The sequence below is a fragment of the Paroedura picta genome, chromosome 10, assembly GCF_049243985.1.
Source record: "Paroedura picta isolate Pp20150507F chromosome 10, Ppicta_v3.0, whole genome shotgun sequence".
In the NCBI taxonomy this organism is placed as follows: Eukaryota; Metazoa; Chordata; class Lepidosauria; order Squamata; family Gekkonidae; genus Paroedura; species Paroedura picta.
The window spans coordinates 51603385-51625589 of NC_135378.1; the positions used below are offsets into that span (position 1 = coordinate 51603385).

Below are 22205 nucleotides of genomic sequence, written 5' to 3' on the forward strand. Positions count from 1 at the left end.
GGGTTACAGTGTCTTAATACCCCATTAAAACTCCCATTAAAAGACTTTAAAATGTCACAACATGGCGGCACAATAATAAGATCCCCTTCCTACCCCCTTCCTAAAAAAGGGGGGGTGGAGGAGAAGGAGGTCAGCAATGTTCAAGAAGAAGCCCTGGGGCAAGCAGTTGATGTACCCCAGCAGCCCCAACCTCAACCATAGACCTGGCGGAAGAGATCCATCTTGCAGGCCCTGCGGAACGTTGAAAGTATTGGTATTTGTTTTTGGTATTTGTTTGAAGGCATTGTGGACATGACAGCTGCCAAGTGGATGGAACAGGTTTTCTCCCCTGAGACTGGTGAAATGTACCTTCTCTTCCCCTTTCCTTGAATGTTTTGCCTGTTTTCATATTTACTTTGATTACCTTTAGTGAGTATCCCTTTCACCTTACCTTTCTGCTTTAGCATAGATGATAAGAAGGTGACAAAATGAATCAGACCAATGCTCCCTCTAATCCAGCATCCTGTTTCCAACCATGGTTACTCAGGTACTGCAAGGAGGCCTCCAAGCAGGACTTGCTGGCTGCTGCCTCCGTATTCTGAAGGCTCCCCAGCATCTGTCTATCAGGGGCATTTCTGCCTCCAAATCTGGATGTGCCATTCAGTTGTCATGTCTATTAAACCATGATAGATTTATCCTCCATAAGCTGTGGGTGGAATAGTTTCAAACAAACATGTGCTCTCAATGAAGAGAAGTGAAGCCAAGCACAGTTACTTGTTCTCTTTAGATATGTGGCTAGTGCCTAGGCTTTACAGGAAGTAGCTGTAGTTTGGTTCTGCACTCCACACCTGCTGATTACATCTCCACAAATGCAACCTCTCCATCCTCTTATCTTTTCAAGCACATTTGCAAGCTGCCTTTAGATGCATCACATAGTACAGCTGAAGGAAAGATACATTCAAGAATAGTTGAGGACATGAAAAGAAGGCATGTGGAAAGGCAACAAAAGAGAATCTGACTAGGGTGAAGGACAAAGAAGAAAACTTGAAAGGGGATCAAGAAAGAAAGGGATCATGAAGTAGAATTTGGGAAGCAAGTAAAAGTTTGGAGACATATTGGTAGATGCCATGGTACCCATCGATGGCTATAATGAACCATGAAAAATGGGATATAAAAACATTGCAATAAGCAAACCAACAAACAAATTGGGTATTAATGTTCTAGCATACAAAAGAAGCTGAAATAATATATGGTTCTGCTGATTGCATCTCTCATGCAATGAAGGAACTCCAACAGTTGTTCACCAGGAATTAAAGAAATGCATGAGTGAACTCAAAGATTTTAGATGCACTCAGTGAATTTACTTTTCCCTTTGAACAGTGGACTCCCATACAGAATTGTAAATAGTTTAATTTGCAAGTCTGAAGTCCTTGTTCTGCGCACGTCTGTCCAAGTCAGTAGATACAGAGTAACAAATAGTAATGAAGCATGCAGGATCCAGTAACAATCAAATCCACATACTGTATTTATTGAAAAAGGTGAAGAAAGGGACAACTGAAATTATTAAGGGGGTGGAACATCTTTCCCATGTGCCGCGCATGCATGGCATGCACGGCTGGGCGATTGCCCTCCCCGCCACTGCCGGTCTGCAGCCTGGAAAAGGTTGCAGACCACTGCTATAGGAGAGATGTAAGTGCACAGTTGAGTCCTTCACTGAAACCTATAGGAGTTCAAAATAGATAACTGCCCAATGTGCATAAGATTAGCATCATTAAATAAATTAGCACTTCATCTGTGAGTTTGATAAAGTTTGACTTTTGAAATGGATCAAGTTATTTTCTCTCTCCCTCTCTCTCAATATGCCCTACATGACACTTCACAAAGATCACAAGCAGAAGAATTTGAATGAAAAATTAAACTTTCATGAAAACATAAGTGCTTCACTTTGACATTTAGCTGTTTCTAACCAGACAGCATTTTCATGTGAAGTTGGTGCCATGTTTCTGCTGTGGCTTTGCCTTGAATCCTAAGCAAATGGAAATGTGTTGATGTGCTGTTTCTGGAACAGATCACAAAGCAGATTGGCATTGTGATGGTGATGGGGCTTAGCCCAATTCCACCCACATGTACAGAAGGGAATGTCAAAGAAGGCTTGGGCTGCTTTCCTTCTCGCAAAGTTATCTGCATTACAGATTGCTACAGCAAAGGAATATGGACAGATGCTATTAAGCTCTACTTCCTGTAAACCACAGTTCTGCCTTCTAGCAGTCTAAGTGCAAGAATCATCAATACAAGGCCCATGTACACTTCCTTGAGAGTAAGTGCTGTTGGACTCAGTTCTGAGTAAACATGCATAGGATCAGGCTGTACGTTTCATTAAGCAAATGAAGAACCATTTTGCTTTGTTGCCCCACAGAGATGGTTGCAGGATAGTAGCACTTCCAAGTGATCTTTCATTGTTCACAAAGAGCTTCAGTTCGAGATTATATAAAATGCATAAACTCTGAGCCACGTTCGCTCCCCTTTTTTTGAAAGTGTACCTTAGTAATGTAAAATTAAAATTAAAATTATTCCATTGAAATAACACTTGTGTTTTGTATTTGTGCATGTTCATTTTTAAAAACAGCAGTGGCAACCTACTTGGAATATCCATCAACAATTGTCGCAAAACAGCCTGGCTTCCAATAAAAAATGGTAAATCTTTATTGCATTTATTGTACATGTATTGCACTGTTTATATGCAATGATGAGTATTTCTAAGAACAACTGAGAATATATATTTGAAACAAGAAGTATTGTTACTTAAGTATGAGTATTGATATTTTAGGGACAGAGTTTTTAAAAGGGTTTTATTGCAGAATTCAAAGGTTTGTATCCAAACACCTGAAACTGGAAAGAAGTTCATGGAAGGAATATTTTCCATTTCTTTGTTCCTGCTGCAACCCCTTTCCCCTCATATACTCCACAAACCCTTTCTGAGGGTCAGTGGATCCTTGGGAACAGCATGGAACAAATTATTTTGCAATGTTGCTATGGGAGCCAGAGTTTGTGGCAATCTCCATTTCTGTGCAAACTTTTATACAAACAGAGAAGGAGCTTTTTCAAAAGCAGTGGAGATTTCCCCAGTTCTGTCTTCCCACTGCTTCTCCTTGCATTGTAAGGAGACCCCTGGCTTTCTGAAGCAGCTTTAGTGGACTGCCTGAGATACAAAGGGAAGAGGGAACTGAAAAAGAAATCCTTCGACAAACTTTGTTCCAAGTATGTCATTTGGATCCAAACCATATTATCTTTAACCGCTCCTGTGGAGCGGATAAAATAAAGCCCTAAGGGCTAATGGGGAGGAGTTAGGGCGGGCTCTGTCCATGATAAAAACTCGGAGGGGCGAATCAGGAGCCACGCAGCGGCTCCTGATTCGCCCCTCCAAGTGCCACTCGAGGCCAAGCATGCAATGAGGAGCCGCGCAAAGCACGGCTCCCCATTGCCTGCTTGCCCCGGCCTCGCCTGCCAGGGGACTCGCTGTGCAGAAAGACAAGCAGCCTTCCTACACGGTGAGCCCTCCTGGCACCTTCCCCTTGCCCTCGGGACAGGAGCTGGGACGCCACGTCAAAGACGCGGTGTCCCAGCTCCTGTCCCAGCCGCCCCAAGGCTCACACGCGGCTACAGCTAGCCCCTCTCCCTCAAGCCTCTGCCCATGATGCCGCGCCTCCCTACCAGGCACACACGCACCCACACACACACATTCATGCTCCCACCCACCGCCAGAGACCCACCGCCCCCCACTTAACCCTTCCCACGCTGTCGCCGCTTCGACTTCTACACATACGCTCCCACACACACACATGCAAGCACCCACCCACCCCTCCATCACCCCCTTCCCCCAATAACCACTTCCCACCCTGCCCCCGCTTCCACCACGACACACAGCCACCCATCCACACAGACACATGCCCGCACCCACCCACTTCTACATGCCCCGTCGCCTTCTAACCCTGCTGCCACGCCACTACGCCTGTCGCCATCGCCGCCTTTCCCATCCCCACCCCGCCCGTCCCTTTCCCTGCCCGAACAACACTCGATCCGCACAGCCTGACCTTCCTCCTGCGCCTCCAACACCCTTTTCTCGCTTGCCCGTAGCGCTGGCCCGAGGCCGCGTGTCCTGCGCCACCGCCGCCATGGCGCTAGACTGAACCAGGCATGTGCCAACTCCGGTGCATGCCTTGTTCCCTTCCCCTAGCCAGCCCCACCCCACCCCATCTCACACGCATGCGCGCCATCCCGCTACCGCACTGCCCTCTCTCTCCCGCCCTTCTGCTGCCTGCAGTCCCACGGCCGTGCCGGCCTCACCACCCAGCATCCCTCCAAGGTCAGTCGCTACCGCCTTTCATCTCCACTTCCTTGCCAGGCCTGCCCGACCACTCCCGCCAGGGTGCCTCCCATCGATCGCCCTGGGTGGCTACTTGCGCCCGCCGGTCTCCCTTCCCCATACTCCCCTTTCAAAGCCCTTTTTTTAAATGGGATTTGAAACTAGTCTACTATATATTACATACTGTTACAGTATCTATATGTATATAATAAAACACCCACCATCTACACATTCTACTATTATGAACTCAACAATCTGTGTTGCAGCCTGGCAGTATTACTACACAAGTGTTGTCTTGAGGATTTCTTTCTTTCTTGTTCAGCATAAATATTTATCATTTCCTCAAAAGCATTAGGTAATTATTGTTTTCTAAAACAAAATAACTGATAGCTATGGATATCTCTGACCTGGCAAATGTCTGAAATTATGATGTCAGATTGAATCAGCAATATCTAGTATCATGAAAGGCAGTTCCTTTCCCAGTTCCAATATTCCCCTTCAGATAAATACTGGAAATACCTGGAATTCAGTTGAGAGACATTTCTGCTCTTTGGGGAGTGACTCATTGGCCCTTTAAACTCATTTCTGCTTCAAATAACAAAGAGACGATAAACAGAGACAACTATCCCAGATCTTCTCTATCTTCTGTCTATAAGGTAGAACAGGGGTAGACTGCAGTTGTCCATTCTCCTGGATATAAAGCACACCACCAGAGTCAAGCACTAAAGAAGGTAGCAGTCCCTGTTATATGATCAAAAAAGAGAGAAAATATCAGACTGTGAGTCATATTAATTGTGTGCATATCAGTTCCCTGGAAGACACTCAAAGGTTAAGGACCTCAGTAAATCCACATTGGTCTCAACAAACATGATCAATATTTTTAGTGCTTAAGCAAAGTTGCCCACCCTGACAAATGGGTTTCTGCTGTGAGGGGAAAGGTGTGATGAACATTACAGCAGTATTGCTAATTTTGGAGTTAAGCTCTGAAAAATGCATTATCTTAAGCAAGGCTCAATTAATTACTCCATATATTTACTGTGTATACATTCAAATAAATTTGGATATGGAAATACATTTCCTATTTCATGGTAAGTCCTCAACATTTTTACTAAGCAGAGAGCACAGTAACAGCAATTTGGATGTGTACAGTCTGTTTATTCCAAATATTTCATGCATATAAATGTTTTAAACATGAGTTGGCACAGACATTTTGCATAAAATGTGCTACAATGCAACTGCCTTTAAAAACAAAACAAGGTTGTTCTGTTTGCTTGTTAAGTCAGCTCTAGCATTTCTTAGAAATGTCATTTATTAAATGTCACGCTAATTGCTTGTAATATCAACCCTGAAAAGCAAACCTTTGTGAGTAATCTTTCAGAAGCTTTATTTTTCTCTGTTCTGTCTGTCTGGTACATTCTGAAAAGAATAAACAAACTGAAGATTTACCTTTGATACAGCACCATTAGCTAAAAATATAAGGCTGGCTGGTGCATATAAGGATACTTTGTCTTGGGTATACAAGGAAAAATGAATTCATATTCAGATGCTTTGGAATTAATTCATTATAAGTAGAATTCGAAGACAGTTGCCATCATTCATCAACAGTAGTCTATAGCCTGATTCAGGATAATTAAATTCACTTGGTTTGTCTGCTGAGATAGATGATCTGACACCTCTTACTGGACATGAGAACTTTCTGGGCATATTTCATAATAGATGTGAATGACATGAAAATGGCCATAGTCTAGGGAGGAGTGCATGGGAGGAGTTCTGGGAGGAGTTCTTCAGACATAGTTTTCCCAAGCTGTATACAGTTTTAAAGGTAAACGCCTGGAATTCAGCACAGAAACTAACTGGAAACCAGTATAGATGAGCCAAGACTGGATATGGTTCCTCCACCCCTTTCCAGTCAGTACTCACCCCATATTCAGCCTTTGGTAGCAATCTGTGATCCACCCCTACCACCCTGTACAATTCACTGTATAACAGCAATTTGGTAGTCTTTTAAATTTAACGTCTTATCAAATAGTCTTTGCTGTCGAGGACTATTGTTTTGCCAGAATGTATTAGATGCAACATGATATTTTTACTAAGAAACTGGAACTTATTTTATCATTTTAACTATTCATAAAAATAATAAATACTAATATGGTCTTATGGATAAGATAAGTAGATATTTTGACCTTTCTAATTTGATGCTTCATTTCAAGACAATTTAATGGATGAAGTCTTAACTACCCAAATCAATTCTTTATGACATAACTGTTCAAATAATTAGGATTTGAACTGACATAAGATCCTCCCTCCTAATTTTTCTAATTATATAGATAAACCAGTAGCTGCTAATTCTGTCTTCCAGCACCTAATTGTTTGTAAGTTCTTAAAGATTAAAGCTAAATGTCCAATTAAAAAGGCATTAAATTATTGTGAGGGTTTATGGGAAGATAACACAGATTCTGAATTAAATGGTCACTGAGGAATCAGTTTCCTCTTTCCAGTTTTTTATTGCTTTGCCCAATGCAATTCTGTCAAGGATTAAAGTTATAACTCTGCAAACATTAAAGTTCAGAACGGAAATTAAACAAGTTGGGCTTCCAAGAGGCAATAACAAGATAGGGATACATCCACACATTTCCACACTTCTAGACATAAAGATCAGTTTTATACAATGAACCCATGCTTTCTTGGATTTTTTGTGCATCCAAACTAGATGACAGTAGGATATCCATGATTGGTTACCTCTTGGATCTTGTAAGAAGAAAAGAAGATGAAAGACAAAAGGAAGGGCTAGCAAGGAAAGTTACTGTGCACAAGAATGTAGAGAAAGAAGGAAGAAAGCTAGATGTTGAACTTAAAATTCATTGAGCACTGATTCTAAGGGTCAGGTGAAACACAAACAGTTTTATATAAGTAGCAATTGCATTCATGATTCAGTGAGATGGTATAATACAGGTCTGTGCACAGGATTTTCAAAAGGAGGGAAATTCCAATACATACCAGAATGTTTGTGAAACTTCTTAATTCTTTCTCACTTTGTCTTGATTTTAAAACTTTTCTATTTACACTATCAAGAAGTTTTCATTGATTCAATTAGTAGCTTTTTATATTATTTATTTTATTTTAACTTTTTTTGCAGGATTAAGCCCCCAACCCCTCTTTTTTGTGCATGGCCTTGGTCACAAAGCACAACAGAGAACATAAAGTGATGAGTGGCATATTCTTTCTATGCATTGTTATCATTCTTCCTCTTAGGAGCTCAGGGGAGCACACATGGTGATTCTTCCATTACATGCTAATAACAATTTGAGGCAGAACAGGCTAAGAAAGGGTATCTGTTATCAGCATCAACTTGATTAAATATCTGGTCACAAGTTTTAGGGCCATCCAAAACATTACCGTTGTAGTTGACTGCTAGGAAATAGTAACAAAACCCATGATGATGACCAGTGACCCAAGAGGTATCATTCTGCAACAATGTATAACACAGCCTTGAAATATTAATAGATAGAAATTTCAGTTTTCTCTAGCAGTTAACTAAAACAATAGGGGTGCAAACCCTGATAAAGGGCAAACCAACTTTGCTCTGCAGCAAGGCAGCAGGTATATCCAGAGGCACAACCAAATTGCTCCTTATAAAGGAGTTGTATGTTCTCTCCAAACCTGTGACTGTACGGACATCCCAGTCCCAAATCCCTACTCTGTAAAGAAGCTGAGCAATAACTTAACTTTGAAATAGTTTCAAGGTGGGATCTATCAGGAAGGCATCTTTTGAATTATAGAGCTTAAAACTCCTGGTCATACCAGGCTGTGGAAGGATTAGGGGTGCTAAGCCCCCAGTCAAGGAGGGGGATAACCTGCCTCCCATTACCCACTGCTACTTGGAGATTTTTTAAAAAACTGGCAATACTGTTGTGTCTCATCATTTCCAGTGCAAAAATGGAAGTGCTGAGGTTGTATACCACCCCTTGCTATGCCCTCCTCCCCACCACAGCTTTCCCACTGGTGGCTATTCTCTGCTTGGTAAGGTAAGAGGGATGTATTAAGATTTGAAGGCCTATGACTAAAAAGGAAGGATCTGAGATGGCAGACAATTTCCTGAAGGACTTCAGGGACTATGAACCATCCCTCAATGTTTCTTGGTGCAAAGACGGAAAGACACCCCGAGATTTGTGTGGCATTATAATGCAGATGAATGGAACAGCTGGCTCTTTTTGCTTCCTGTTAGATACCTTCCCAAAGGCCCTGAAATTTATTAAGAAAATTGCATCAGAGAAAGCAAGCAGAGACTGTGATTAACCTTAGCTCTGTTTCTTGCCTTAAAATGGTAGATATGTTATTATTGCATTCATGAGGTTGAGGTCTACAGCAGTAAGGTCCCAGGAGTCATAAATGTGCAGGTGTCATAGGAAGAGTCAGATTCAGATTTAGTTTATAAGTCAGCCATTGGCCATTTCAAACAAATTGACTGTTCTATAAAAAATCAGTTAAAATTTCATGAGAAGACTCATACCATTTTAACTCATGACTTTGTATCCCATGACAGACTTATTTAGAAACATATCCTCAGATGACCTAACTAGCTGAAATGTATACAAAGCAACTTGGTTGTTTATGCACATTGAGTCAATTCCTAGACTGATTCCACATGGAGGCATAAAATGCATGCTGCCTCCTGCTTGCAAATGCACCTTTGGAAACTGCACATTTGCATGCTTCGTAATGGGAGACCCCTCCCATGTTTTCCCACAGCCTCATTGTGGCTTTTTGCCTCCTGATGAGGTGGCGGAGAATCTGAAAGCATAAACAACCTGAACTTCTGCCACTGCTCCTTGGGTTGTTAATCAATGCAAGCCCTTCACAGTAGTTGTTTTGGACACTCAAACTTCCGTTCCCCCCAAAGCCCCAAAATTAATTTTAAAAAACCCTGCTGTATTGCTACGGGAAAATGCCACAACAGTAAAACATTTTAAAAAAGAAAAGAGCATGAATGCCAAGCTAATAGGGAGAGTGCTGCTGCATCACATGCCCCCCTTCTTTCCCCATTCATACCCTACTGCCAGAAAACACAAACAGGAATGTGTTTTAGCTGTCTGATCCCAAAATTACCTTGCACAATGAAGAGAACATTTTTATTTGTACTGAAGGTACATCACTTTGTGGTCCTGCCGCTAATCAGATTGCACCATTAAAAAAAAAAGGTTTCGATAGGGAAATGGAGAGGGGACGAGAGGTGTGAGGGCAGGCAAGACTGTCACACATTTCTCCCTCCAGACAGGCTTGCCCCTGTTTGCACCCTGGATTGCAACATGACAAGAAGAGGGAAAACAAGATTTGGTAATTTCTGGCATCGCAAAGCATAGCTTGTGCCATCTCCTGCATGCTGCCGATGTCATGTAGAACAGTGGTCCCCAACCTTTTTATCACCGGGGACCACTCAACGCTTGACAATTTTACTGAGGCCCAGTGGGAGGGGGAGAGGGGTAGTTTACTCCTCTACTCTCAACCATTGCCCTAACGCTCTCTGATCGCTATGGTAATGTTTAAACATCCCTTCAAAATAAGATACAGACATGCCACAACAATGAACATAAGGAACATTTTATTTTCATGGAAATTTTAACTCATGACAATGACAAATCAATGGGAACCCTGAGCTTGTTTCTCTGCAATGAGATAGTCCCATCTGGGAGTGATGGGAGACAATGACACCCAAAGTGTGTTGTAAAGGGCCGGGGGAGGGGGAGAAGGCATCCTTCGGGGCCCACCTCCAATTAGTCGAAGGACCACATGTGGTCCGTGGCCCACAGGTTGGGGATCGCTAATGTAGAAGCAGCTCTAAAACCCACAAGCAATGAAAGGCTGTCCAGGGGCAAATTTCTCATGGAATCAATTCCAGTTAGACAGGCTATCTGTCCTCACAATCTTGGGAGGATAAATTCATAGATCCTTGTACTTTCCACACCACTTTTTTCTTTCTTGGCAGAACAGGATAAAGTGCTTGTTCACATGTACAAGTTTCAGAAGTTAACCTGACTTAACAAATACTACTTAAACAATCAAATATTCCAATGGCATTCAGCCAAAATGCATGCAATCTCACACTGTCTCCCCTAACTCATTCACAGGTGTTCACCTGAGGGACTGTGAATTCCATTTGCTGGAAATAACAGTTCTGGGTATATTTATTCTGGTATGTAAGATAAATATATTAAGATTCCAAGTTTCATTTAGGTAGCTTACTCTTCTTTTTACATAGTCTTCTAACACTTCTAACATTAAAAGAAAATTTGATTTGCAAGACTGAAGTTTATAAACATGTCTGTTTTTCATCTCCTTCAGCCAATAAATCTCCATGGTAAATACAGTCAGATGCTGATGGTATGTTCTAATAGTGTTAGGGTAATAAATCATTTGATCAGAACCTCAGATCTATGTTCTGATTCCTTTGCTAATTGATGTTTATTTTAATGGAATTATGGAGTAGCTAACAGTTGATTAAAATTTTCTGGTTTCTGCAGGCAGTGTTTCGGATTGCATAGCTGCTATTCACACTGCATTTGTGCCTTGTTACTCTTTGCCTGCAAGTCATGTTGTTATCAAGGCTAGATTTCAAGGGTCACATTGAATCTTGCAAGGTTGCTTTCTACAGTCAGGAAAAAATTGGGTCTGTGAATAAATACAGAAAGATGTACTTGGAATTTGTCTGTTTATCCCTGGTTCCACTGAGAAAAATGGGCAATAAATGAAGCATGCAAATAAATACATGTTCCAAAAGGACTTCTTAAAGAGTCCAATGGAACACAGAATACCTATAGCTATTGCTGAGGGATAAAATGTTTAAAAAAAAAAAAAAACATTGCTGAATTCTGCCCTTCAGTCCTGTAGTGTGCGTACTCTGCTTACAGAATCAATGAAACAGAATTTCAAAATCTGAAAAGAAACAAAGTTTTCATACTCTAAAAATTGTTTCATTCATAGAATCTCTGCATTAAGTGTTTATTTTTTATATTAACTTGGTTTTAATGTCATTGCTGTATCCTTTTCAATAGAAAAAACATACCAGGATTGGAGAGGAGTAATACTACCTGAGAGAATTACGCCCTACACTATGCTCACAGATGAAGAACATCAAGAAAGACTAAAGAGAATAACAAAAAGGAAAAGGTTTGGTGAGGTATGTCAGAATTGTATTTTCTAGTTAGCAAAATGTCTCAAGGTCTTGAGAAAAATGGTTTGGATCCAGCAAGCTTTTTCAGTCAATCTTGACCAGTTCTTCTCATCATTACGCTGCCTGGCATTTCTCCATGCAAATCCCATGATCTCTAACATGATGGACAGACTCCCACTCCTATTTTATGTAGTGGAAAAACTGGTTGGAGCCAATCCAGTATGTTACAATATAATATGAAGTCTCTAGTTTTTAAGATCATCAAGACAAGAGACCTTGTTTCATTGTTCCATGTATCTGCAAGGGTCAAATATAGTCCAAGTGCCCCAAATTGACATAAAGCTCCATTTGCCCATTTTATAAGTTCAGATTTGGTAACAAACACCTTATGAACATCAAGATGTTAAATGTGAAAGGTTAGTGTAGCTTCGTTAATATTAACAATATATGTATGATTTATTTATAGTATAATAAGCTTCATTACTGACTGAAAGTAAACTTATTTATTATTTATTAATTAAATCTTTAGCCTGCCCCTCTCTGTGAGCAGCCTCTGGGCAGTTTACAACATGTTAAAATTCTGGTTAAATATAATAAATCAATAACCCTTCCCCTACTTCCTTGCATAAGCTCCATGGGGCAGGACCCTTTCAAATAAAATTGTAAAGCATTAACAAATTGATGACACCATACAAGTAATTGAAGAGCTCACACACATTTCACTGGTGGAAGATAAATAAAACCAAAATTCATTATTTCACTTTAAGTCACAGTAATGAGTAGAGAAACAAATTGCCAGTGTGCTATGATGTTTAATTGAGGGAAGCACCTTATTTAGAGTAGATAGTTAACTTCCCATTCCTTAAGTAATGATTTAAACACCCTGAATTTCACTGGATAATAGCATATCTCCTGTTGAAGCAAGTCCAATTCATTTATTGAACCTTGCTATTGAGTATTTAACACCTTATCTCTCTGAGCCCATTATCTCTCTGGCTGAATTTGTGAGACATAATGATTTAGTTGCAAAGAGTATTCACCACGGTGTTTTAACATAAGTCCTTCAAATACCTTCCCTTATTGAAGCAATAATGAGATAAAATAAACAAAATATTACTGGTTTTCATTTTTTCTTAGAAGGATATATCTCACCCCTAAATATATATCTTCTTTGTCTTTGCCTTAAGCCTATCCTTCAAAAGACCTATTGTATACTGACCTAAAGGTTAAAAGTAACTGGACAATCTTCCAGTCTCCTTGGACATAATACTCTATTTGTTGAAGATTATCTAAAGTTGTTTTGAAAAAAATGCATACTCTTTGGAGTTAACTTGAAGTATGAGACTTTTATTTTTCATAAAATGCAGAGAGGTAAAGGAGGGATTTTTCTTCAGGCAGGAGGTTCAACAGTGTGACTGAAATATAAATTTTTGAGCATTGGCTTATAAAAAGGAAAGAACATTTAGAATTTTCTTAGAAATGCCACAGAGTAAGAGGAGTGCAAAGAGATTTAGTCGAGTGCACCATTGATTTATTAAAATATGCCTCCTGCTGAATCCCCAATGTGATATACACTCGCAGACCTCTAGCAGATATTTTTGTTGTGTTGAGTGACGTCTCTAGCCAGCCTTGAAAAGAAAAGGGGAGAAAGAGTTCTGAGCATCTTGCTTAACCACAAGATTGCATGTGCCATGAACATGGCTTCAAACAAGGTAAATTCAATTCCTTAATATATCAAGTTGGGAATTACCAATGGAGTTAGGGAAACTTTATTCCATTATTCTAAGACACCTGTGAGACCTCAATGGACTGTGTTTTTTTTACAGTTATTCTGTCCATATATAAGCAATATAAATTTAGAATGGAATTGAACAGTTGCATCAGGAATCCTAGTAACTTTGGATTTCAAAACTTCAGGCTCAAAGACAGGGTTGGGGAAAAGGTCAGGGTATAAGTCCTGAAAAAATGTCTGCTTTAGAAGTTGGATTCTACGGTATATCTCTCTCAAAAGTTCCAGCCCCCAAATCTCCAGGTGTTTCCTAACCCAGAGTTGGCATCTCTACCAGGATAAGAGATAATAACAGCAGGAGTGTTCTCTAATTCTGGGAAGTAGTGTAGGCCAGGCAAAGCCACTTCCTTCCTTCCTTCCTTCCTTCCTTCCTTCCTTCCTTCCTTCCTTCCTTCCTTCCTTCCTTTTTTTTAAGGTGGGTGTGGGAGTTCCTCCCACAAGAAGACTAAGCATGCACACATAAACAGGAGTAGGTGAAACAGGGCACTGGGGCTAAGGTTCATAATCTGGCACATTGCATACATGCAAGGATTACACAGGTCAAACAGCCACCCTGTGAAAACACTATTGCTTTTAGTGGAAAAGAAATGGGAGGATCAACACTAAGTTATAAACACAAAAATTCAGGCAACTGAAACAGCTAAGGAAAGAAACAATCAGGCATCACATATCTCTGAAGCAACCTTTCTCACCAGTTCTTTGCATTCTTGCACCCCTTCCCTCTATGACTGATCATTGCCCTTCTCTGCTGTTACATAACTTAGTCTTCTTGCTGTCAGAGACAATTACCCTGATCCAGCTGTCCTCATGCTTTTAAGGCGGATTTATTGCACTAGAATGTGGCTCTTGATGTGCCTTTGAATGATTACCTTGTTCTGAACAACATAGTACAGATAATTTCAGAGGTTAACCATGCTAGCCTGTATCAGAAGAGAACTGATTCCTGTAGTACCTTAGATGCCAACAAGATTTTGGCAGTCTTAAGAGTCTAGCCAATTACATGTATGTGGAAGCTTGCTTGTGTGTGTTCATTGCCTTAACTGGATAGTGATACCCCTTCTCTGGCATGCCTGGATCTTTGTTGCAAAAATTGGGGACTGCTGTCTGGCATGTCATACCGAATGAAAACAACAAGAACAACAAAACCGGTTCTGATTGCAACAAAAAGGGAACCCCAGCTCTGAGGCTAGGTGTTCATTCAATTGGTACAAACATCACTCTTTTATATTTTTTATTAACCACTCTTCATTTCATTTGCATACATTATATAGGCACATTATTGATTACCCCTATATCTTTTCTGATGTGCACAGATGCTTTGATTACATATGAGCACAGGACATGTATTCTTTCTATTTTAGCATTTAAGCTGCTGTATCATCATGTACCAACCAAACCTTGTGGTTATCCTTTATGCATGAGGAGTTTCCCCAACTTCTCTTTTCTTTCAGCTTTGTATATCCCACAACCTTCTATCTCAACCACAGCCCCCTCTCCCCGCCAGCCTTAACCGTACTGTATTTCTCCATTCTGCCTGTCAAGCATAAGTTTGCATACACTAGAAACATTGTTGGCAGCTGCACAGGAACATAAATGCATTGGCCTTTTAATATATGTCTTTAACCAGGCTAGCCTTAGCAGTTGATTATTGTATTAGCCTCAATAACTGGTCCTTCACTTTGGAGGCATTGCACCCGACTGAGACCCCTGTCCTCCCCATGCTCTATTCCCAAATCTCCAGGAGTTTCTCTATATGGATCTGGCAACCCTACTCCCCACCATCCCCTATGGGTGGCCAGAGGGGATCTTACAACCCTGCTGGAAAGTTGTATCCTGATCTTTTTGTCGTTTTTTGCTCTGAGCCAGCTGCTGGAAAAGAAGGGAGCAAAGCATTTTTTTTTTTTTGCTCTCAGCATTATTTGGTGACTACACACTTTTGTGCTATATTATACCCTAAATGTATTAAAGGCTATACCCCTGGATTCATTAAAAATACCCTGTTCAGCCAAAATTTGCTGCTGATCCTCTCTGCAGGAACCTGCACTATCTAAGAGTTCTTTTCTATAAGTTCCCTAACAGTGCTTGTTAATGTTTTTTGATGGCTGTTGATATCTCTCCTCAATGTACCACAATGGCTCTGTCAGGACAGGTAAAGATGCCTCCCACCCATCCCACTGAAGTGGGCTAGGCAGCTGTACATGGGTCTTTGGCAGGAGGAGACATTTGCGAGAAGGAAAAAGACATACAGAGATAAGTAGAAAGCAGTTGCTGAGGAGGAAGCTGAAGGACTTAGCAATGTAGGATCTCTCTGGGATCTGATATGCAGTAGCAGATCTGTTGCCCAGGAATTTCTTTGTTTCCACATATATGTCTTACCTGCATATTTTGTAAACAATGTGAGTACCACAAACACATTATAAGAATTCATAGCTCTTTCTCCTACCAAGGGAGAAAGGGACTTTTTACCAGGTGAACATATTTTCTCTTTGCCTTGTTTTGCCTGCCCAGATGATTTTCATGAAACAAACTAGGCTTATTTTCCAGAGTGAAAAATCTGTCTCAGCTCTCAAACAACTGACTACAACCTGAGACTCTTGCCTAGGAGGATCTACTGATCTTTCTAGATCACTCCTGATCCTGTCCCTGAAAGGCTCACCTCCTGTGCATAGGTATAACCATCAACACTGGACAACAGGTTTGACTGTTAGGACAGAAAACTCTATGATCACAAGAATCACAGTCTCAGTCAGCTATATGGATGCTAGTATTTTCCTCCACATTTCGTACACAAGGAGAAAACTGAGTAGCATCTAATGGGCAAAAAGTGGATACTTTAAGATATTGAACTAGGCCCAAACTAATGAAAAATAAAGCAGCACCTGAGAAGTATGGTTGCTAATTTCCAGGTGGGACCTGGGTATCCCCTACAATTACAACTTATCTCCAGACTGCAGGGATTAGTTCCCGGCAATAAAATGCCACGGCCACCATCAGCAGCCAGGCCGAGCCCGTGCACAAAGGAAGAGCCAGGCCTTCCAGCACTGTGGGGTCAAATGGTCCCCCCCCCCAGTTTGCAGAATCATGTTCCGATAATGATACCACCTTCCTTCAAAACAACCCCTCACCCCTCACGGTTGGAACCTTTTTGCTGTGGCTGCATTCCCCAAGGGAGATGCATTTCATCGGTGGAGCTGCTCTGTCGCCAAAACGTGTCCCCTGTGGGGATGCAGGAAGCAGTGGACCAGCTCCACTACTGAAATGCATCTCCCGTGGGGATACAAGAAATAGCAGAGCATGCTGCTCCATTGCAAGAAATGGGCAATGGCCCAATGTGGCCACTGACATGAATAAAAGGTATGAAGGAAGCCAAGTGAAACAAAAAAGTCTTTACCTATTGGCTGAGGACAATAACACAGGTGGGATAGGCAAATCTTCCTGGGAATAGACTTCCAGAGTTTTGGTGCCACCACTGAGCACTCCCACTTACCAGTTGCTACCTTATCTCAGAATGTGGGGGCACCTTAAGCAAGCCCACTGAAAATAACTACAGTGGTAGGATAGGTTCATAAGGGAATGGGCAGCCATTCAATTATGCTGGTCCCAAACCACATAGGGCTTTAAATGTTAGACCTTTAAGCATTCCTGAAAACCCTATACCTAGACAAAATCCTGTCTGAAGCATTCTGTACCAATTGAAGTTTCCAAATACTTTTCAATGGCAGCCCAACATACAGATGTAACTGGGGCATGTACAACAGTGGCCATATCTTTCCTGCCCAGTAATAGCCACAGCTAGTCAAAGCTGGTCAAAGGCACACCTGGCCATATCTGCAATTTTTTTTCCATTGGTAAGACTGCGTCTAAGATCCCATTCCTCCCATGCAGAACAAAATGTCAGGCCAAAAGCTTGACCTGCACAATGTGTAGGACCACTTATTACCTTCCACTCTCCAAACATCCCCCTTCCCAGGTTCCATTCCAAATCTTCAGGAATTCTGAAGCCCAGAATTAGCAATCTGATTGTTTACGGGCTGGTTCAAAATACACCTAACTTCTTACCACCATTCTTTACACAATGCTTCACTATTATCTCTGGAATTATGTGGAGAAATGTCTTCTTCCCCTCTTGATATTAGAATTCTTCAAAGACTGAGCATTGTGAATAATCATACATTTTTCCTAAGCACCCACTAAATGAGTGTCTTTCTTCCTAAGAAGCGACAAAGTTTGAAATTGGAAGAAGATGTGCTAGATTCTAAGAAGAATAGAAGGAAGTCTCGCAGGTACGTTTTCTAAATAAGTAAATATGCCGTTTTACTGTTTATTTTGTTTCTCTTTTGTATTTTTGCTTGTGCATATAATAATCTGCTAATCAGAACAAATAGGTTGACATAATGAGATAAGGTTTCAGAGCACAACCCAGCTCAGAAGGAAGTTCTGCATGTTCAAGTGGTCTCTGAGACCATAACCCAGTGCTGCTAGCATTTGCAAGTGTTAGCATGAGCATGGAAAGTGTTCTGAAAGAGGCCATGGGAAGTGAAGGCAGATCCATCTGAGCTTCTCAGCACAACATCCTGCTGCCCTTAATTCAGAAGTAACAGTGGGTGGTGGGTAGAGAAGACAAAGCAGCAAGAGGAGAGAAATTGGTGGCTGGCAAGGAGGAATAGGATTTATATTCCATTCTGAGGCTTTATAGTTTCCTTTGTCATTTCTATATCAATATATGGTGTTAATATGAGAGGCCCTCCATCGTACTATTATTTCAGATCAGGGTTTTCCTATGGAAAAAAGAGAACCAGCAGGTTGTTAGGAGACAGAAGCCATAAGCAAAGACCTCACATGGTGAGCATGACCTGGTGGATACACAACTGGAGTTGCTTTCTCACAGGAGTAGGAAAAGCTATCCCTGCTGTATAAGCTGTAGGATGGAAGCATTTGGAGATGGCATTCGCATGCCTGGTCCCCACACTACCCACTTTGGAAGAGGGGCTAAAATCTGCCCCCATTGGCTGTGAACCGAGCTTTCACACATAGGCTCTGCCTGCATGCAAGAAGGATTCTCTTTGCTCTGGCTTAAAAGGGAAAGCCCCCAGAGTACCCACAAACTATGCCTGGAAAGAGCATGGTGTTGTGTGGAGACTAAAAATAAAGCGGGCCATACTTTGCGCTATTTGCAGAGAAATCCCCATGTGGAAACAGCTGTGTGCATAAGACATTCCAAGTGCAAAGGATTGCTACAGCACCACTATAGCACAGTATCCAGTGATGTGTGAATACAGCCATGGTTTGAGAATCCATGCTGTTCTCACTGTAAAAGCAATAGACCACATGGACCTTGCACTTGTCTGTCCTCTCATGCATTGTTCTTTTTACTGATGCCTACTTCAGCTTTACTGCTTCAGTTATTGAATTCTTGTTCAGCACAAATTTTATAATTTTTTTTGCTATCCTATTCCAGTTCATAAATAAATCACCTATTCTTTGTTCAAGTCCTCCAACAGTTTGCTGTTAATCCTCTGCAGATTACTCTACTTTCAGTGATAATCCTTTCATCTGCTAAAGTTCAAAAACGTATAATCACTAAAGTTAGTGCTAGACAGAATTTCCAGTAAAATGGTACCAAGAAAGTGATGCTCCTTTAATGAAAGTCTGTTTTTAGTACAAAAAGTAAGATGGAGAAATGTAAGGAACCTGAATTTGTACAATACTGTGTATTAGACAAACATTATCTCATACTTTGAACTTGATTTGTGGCACACCCTTGGGAAAAGGTTGGCTTAGTCTGATTTAATGCATCAACACTACCATGTGCAGTAAATTCAACACAACACTAAAATCCTACAGTGTTTAAAATCTACCACTCATTTGTATGATGTCATATTCTATTGGCTATTTATGTGATGTTGATCACTCTTGGAGTCCAGCATGCTCAGTTTCTTCCTTTCATTCCTGTTGGATTTTTTAAAGCCCAACCTTTTGCATATATACTCAGAATCTGATTTTAGTCAGTTGGACTTATTCCCTAGTATGTATTCTTAGGATTGTACTTGTAGTCTTTCTGCAACAAGAAAACAATAAAATAAGTAAATCTTATCATATAAAATATGGAAATGACCAAGTAATCTTCCTTGAAATAAGATTGCCCCCAGCATAAAACAGAAAACAAACACAATAAACTTTTAAAAAGCCCACAGTGAATTGTACTTAGGGATGCTAAGTGATATCTGATTCCTGGGAGATTTGGGGTTGAGCAGGGAATGGAAATAGTATCAGGCTATATTTTATGTCTAGCCAAACCCCCAGATTTGAAATCAATGTGTCAATTGATGCTCTACAAATTCTATGGTATGACCATGCAGTTTCTAGAGTGTTGGTTTATGTTTAATATCCTATCTGGGCATATGCCTGGACATGATGTTGGTATGTAGCCTGATCATTTCCACCCACCTGTTTCATTTGCCAGCTTGAGGCCAGGGCAGGTTAGAGGGCCCATGGTGGAAGATTCCCCATCCAAAGCAGGCACATGACATGCCTAATAAAAGTAGTTTGTATTTGTGGGGCAAGAGACAGACTTACAGTGCAGTCCTAAGCAGAGTTAAAACCATCTAAGCCCACTGAAACCATTGGGTGTAGGAGGTTATGATTGAACTCAATATGAAGAACATCCTAATGGGGATATTGTAGGAGATAGGTATTTAACATAGAATAGGAACTTCCTGATATTTTTTCAAATGATCTCCTGCTGTGACCTAATTGGCTCATTTGGAGACTTCCTGCTCCTTAAGCACCCTTCCTCCCTGCTTGCCTTTACAACAGACAAAGTGCATGTAGAGCAGCAGTTAGATAGTTAGCTATGACTCTCTCTTTCCTCTTTCTTTAAAGTTGTTTCCTTTCTTAATAAAAATGTTAAGCTGCCTACTGCTGTGCCCTCTTTATATATTTAAGCTCTGCAAACATATTGTAACCGCTTAGGACTATGCTGTTGGTGTCTACAAATCTGCAGAAAACACTCTGAGCCACCAGTTTAAAGAAAATATTCAGCTATGTTCCATTTTTCTCTTTAAGATAGATATTTCCTCCCACATTCCACAGTTCTGTAGTAGTAGCCAAAGCATAAAAAGAAGTTCTTCTTAAGAAGGTTGTCTTTTGACTCTGTTTTTAAAATGGCCTTTGGTGAACTGGTGGTTTTCATGTCTTTTTTATTGACTCATGGGAGAGCATTTCGGGCTGGAATAAGATGTGACACACCAATGTTGGGTATAAACAAGGCCACAGCTTTATTACCTCCCCATGGGAGGGTTGGCACAGCATGGGAGAGGGAGCCTGACCTAGCAGTCAGTGGATTTCACAAACCCCCCCAGAGGCGCCCTGGGGATCCACACCATTCCCAGCTGGGAGAGCAAATCCCTTGCCTACTGGATTCCACCACTAAGGGAAGAGACCTATGTGGGGGAGTCAAAGGGCACCAACTTCAGTTAGCTGCCCCCCAAGCCGCCTGACAAATGAGCCCCTGGCCTCCCAGCCAGGGCTTGTTTACATGACAACTCTTATGGAGGCCCTGAACCCCCGCAAGTCTGATCACATACCAGACTCCTTGCTAACAGGCTCCATCCCATGCAAACCTGCAGCTGTGGTGAAATATTAATCATGAAACATCCTCCTTAAACCCCGCAACAAGGTTGTTTCCACATAAACATTGGATAGGTGGGAGGGAAACTCCTCTATTGCGTCCTGGGTAAAGAGGACAGGACCCTGCACGTGGCACCTTTATAGGTGCTGTGAGTTTTGCCTGCCTCCTACGCCACTTTGTGCACATGTGCATACAGTGCGCTTTGTGAATGGGCTGCTGGGGTGGGTGCGTCCCCCTCCAGCCAGCCCTCTGCAGTGTCAAAAGCAGCCACAGTGAGTCTTAGCTGTTCATTATGTTTAACTTACTCTCTTTTAATGTTTCTGAGAATTTGATGTTAGTGTTGTGATTTTTATTAGTTCAATATGTTGTTAGACCCTAGCAACCAATGACTGATTTGAGGAGTACAAATATTGAAATAAAGAAATATAAATAAGAGGAGTGGCATGGAAGTAGGAGAGGCATCTGAACTCCTTAGGTTTCTGGAAGTCCCACCTCTGCTTCTAAGGATTTTCGAGTTTACAAAACATCTGAGCAGAATGAACATTTTTCTGCTTTTAATTTTGAAGTTCCTGTCTTATGACTAGAATACATGAGGAGATGGCTTTAGGGTCAGAATGGTATTCATATCATAAAAGCACTGTGTGTCCAGGACAATTCAAAATAATTCTTTGCACAAAATAAAAAATTAATTTCTCAATGAAATGCATCTGTTTTTATCTGAAGGCAAGATACAGAAGATAATGATCTCTCTGTGTTGCTTATGGCAATTAGCTTGTTGTGTCCCTTATGCTTCTATTTGTTAATCTTTACCTCATACTCTTTGGAGCATGATTTAACTATTGTGTTTAGGAAGAACTGACCACCAAAAGATAACCTTTATTCTCAGAAGTGTAACTGTACTTGTAGATATTCAGCCTGTATGTGAAAGGAGGCCCTTACCATATCTATGTACATTACAGAAGTTCTGTTTCAAGGTCACTGTGAAGCCTCTTGGCTCTGTGCGGCAGTATATCAGCCAACTCCAAGCAAATTGCAATTACACTTGAAATTACATTTGGACAAAATAGGAAGACTGGGCCTGTTAAAGGAGGCAGGATATTTGCTTTGAGAGAATGTGGGTTGGTAGGTGATTGGATAGGGAGGAGGCAGACATCTGATCTTGAACTTGGCAACCCCAGCAGTTGGTTTAGTCACATATTTTCAGCTCAAAATCTATTTGGCCTTTTCAACAGCCAAAATAAATGTCCCTTAATCACTTCCAACCTATTAACAGATG

General features: G+C 41.1%; 1 protein-coding gene across 5 annotated transcripts in view; it reads left to right on the forward strand.

The window, feature by feature from the left end:
- IQCM (IQ motif containing M) overlaps positions 1-22205 on the forward strand; it is a 144758-nt gene that overhangs the window by 11677 nt on the left and 110876 nt on the right. For all 5 annotated transcript variants that reach the window (XM_077301652.1, XM_077301653.1, XM_077301649.1 and 2 more), the window contains 3 exons: positions 2606-2673; positions 11392-11516; positions 17515-17582. In XM_077301652.1, coding sequence (XP_077157767.1) covers positions 2606-2673; positions 11392-11516; positions 17515-17582 — 261 coding nt within the window. The remainder of the gene's footprint in view (positions 1-2605; positions 2674-11391; positions 11517-17514; positions 17583-22205) is intronic.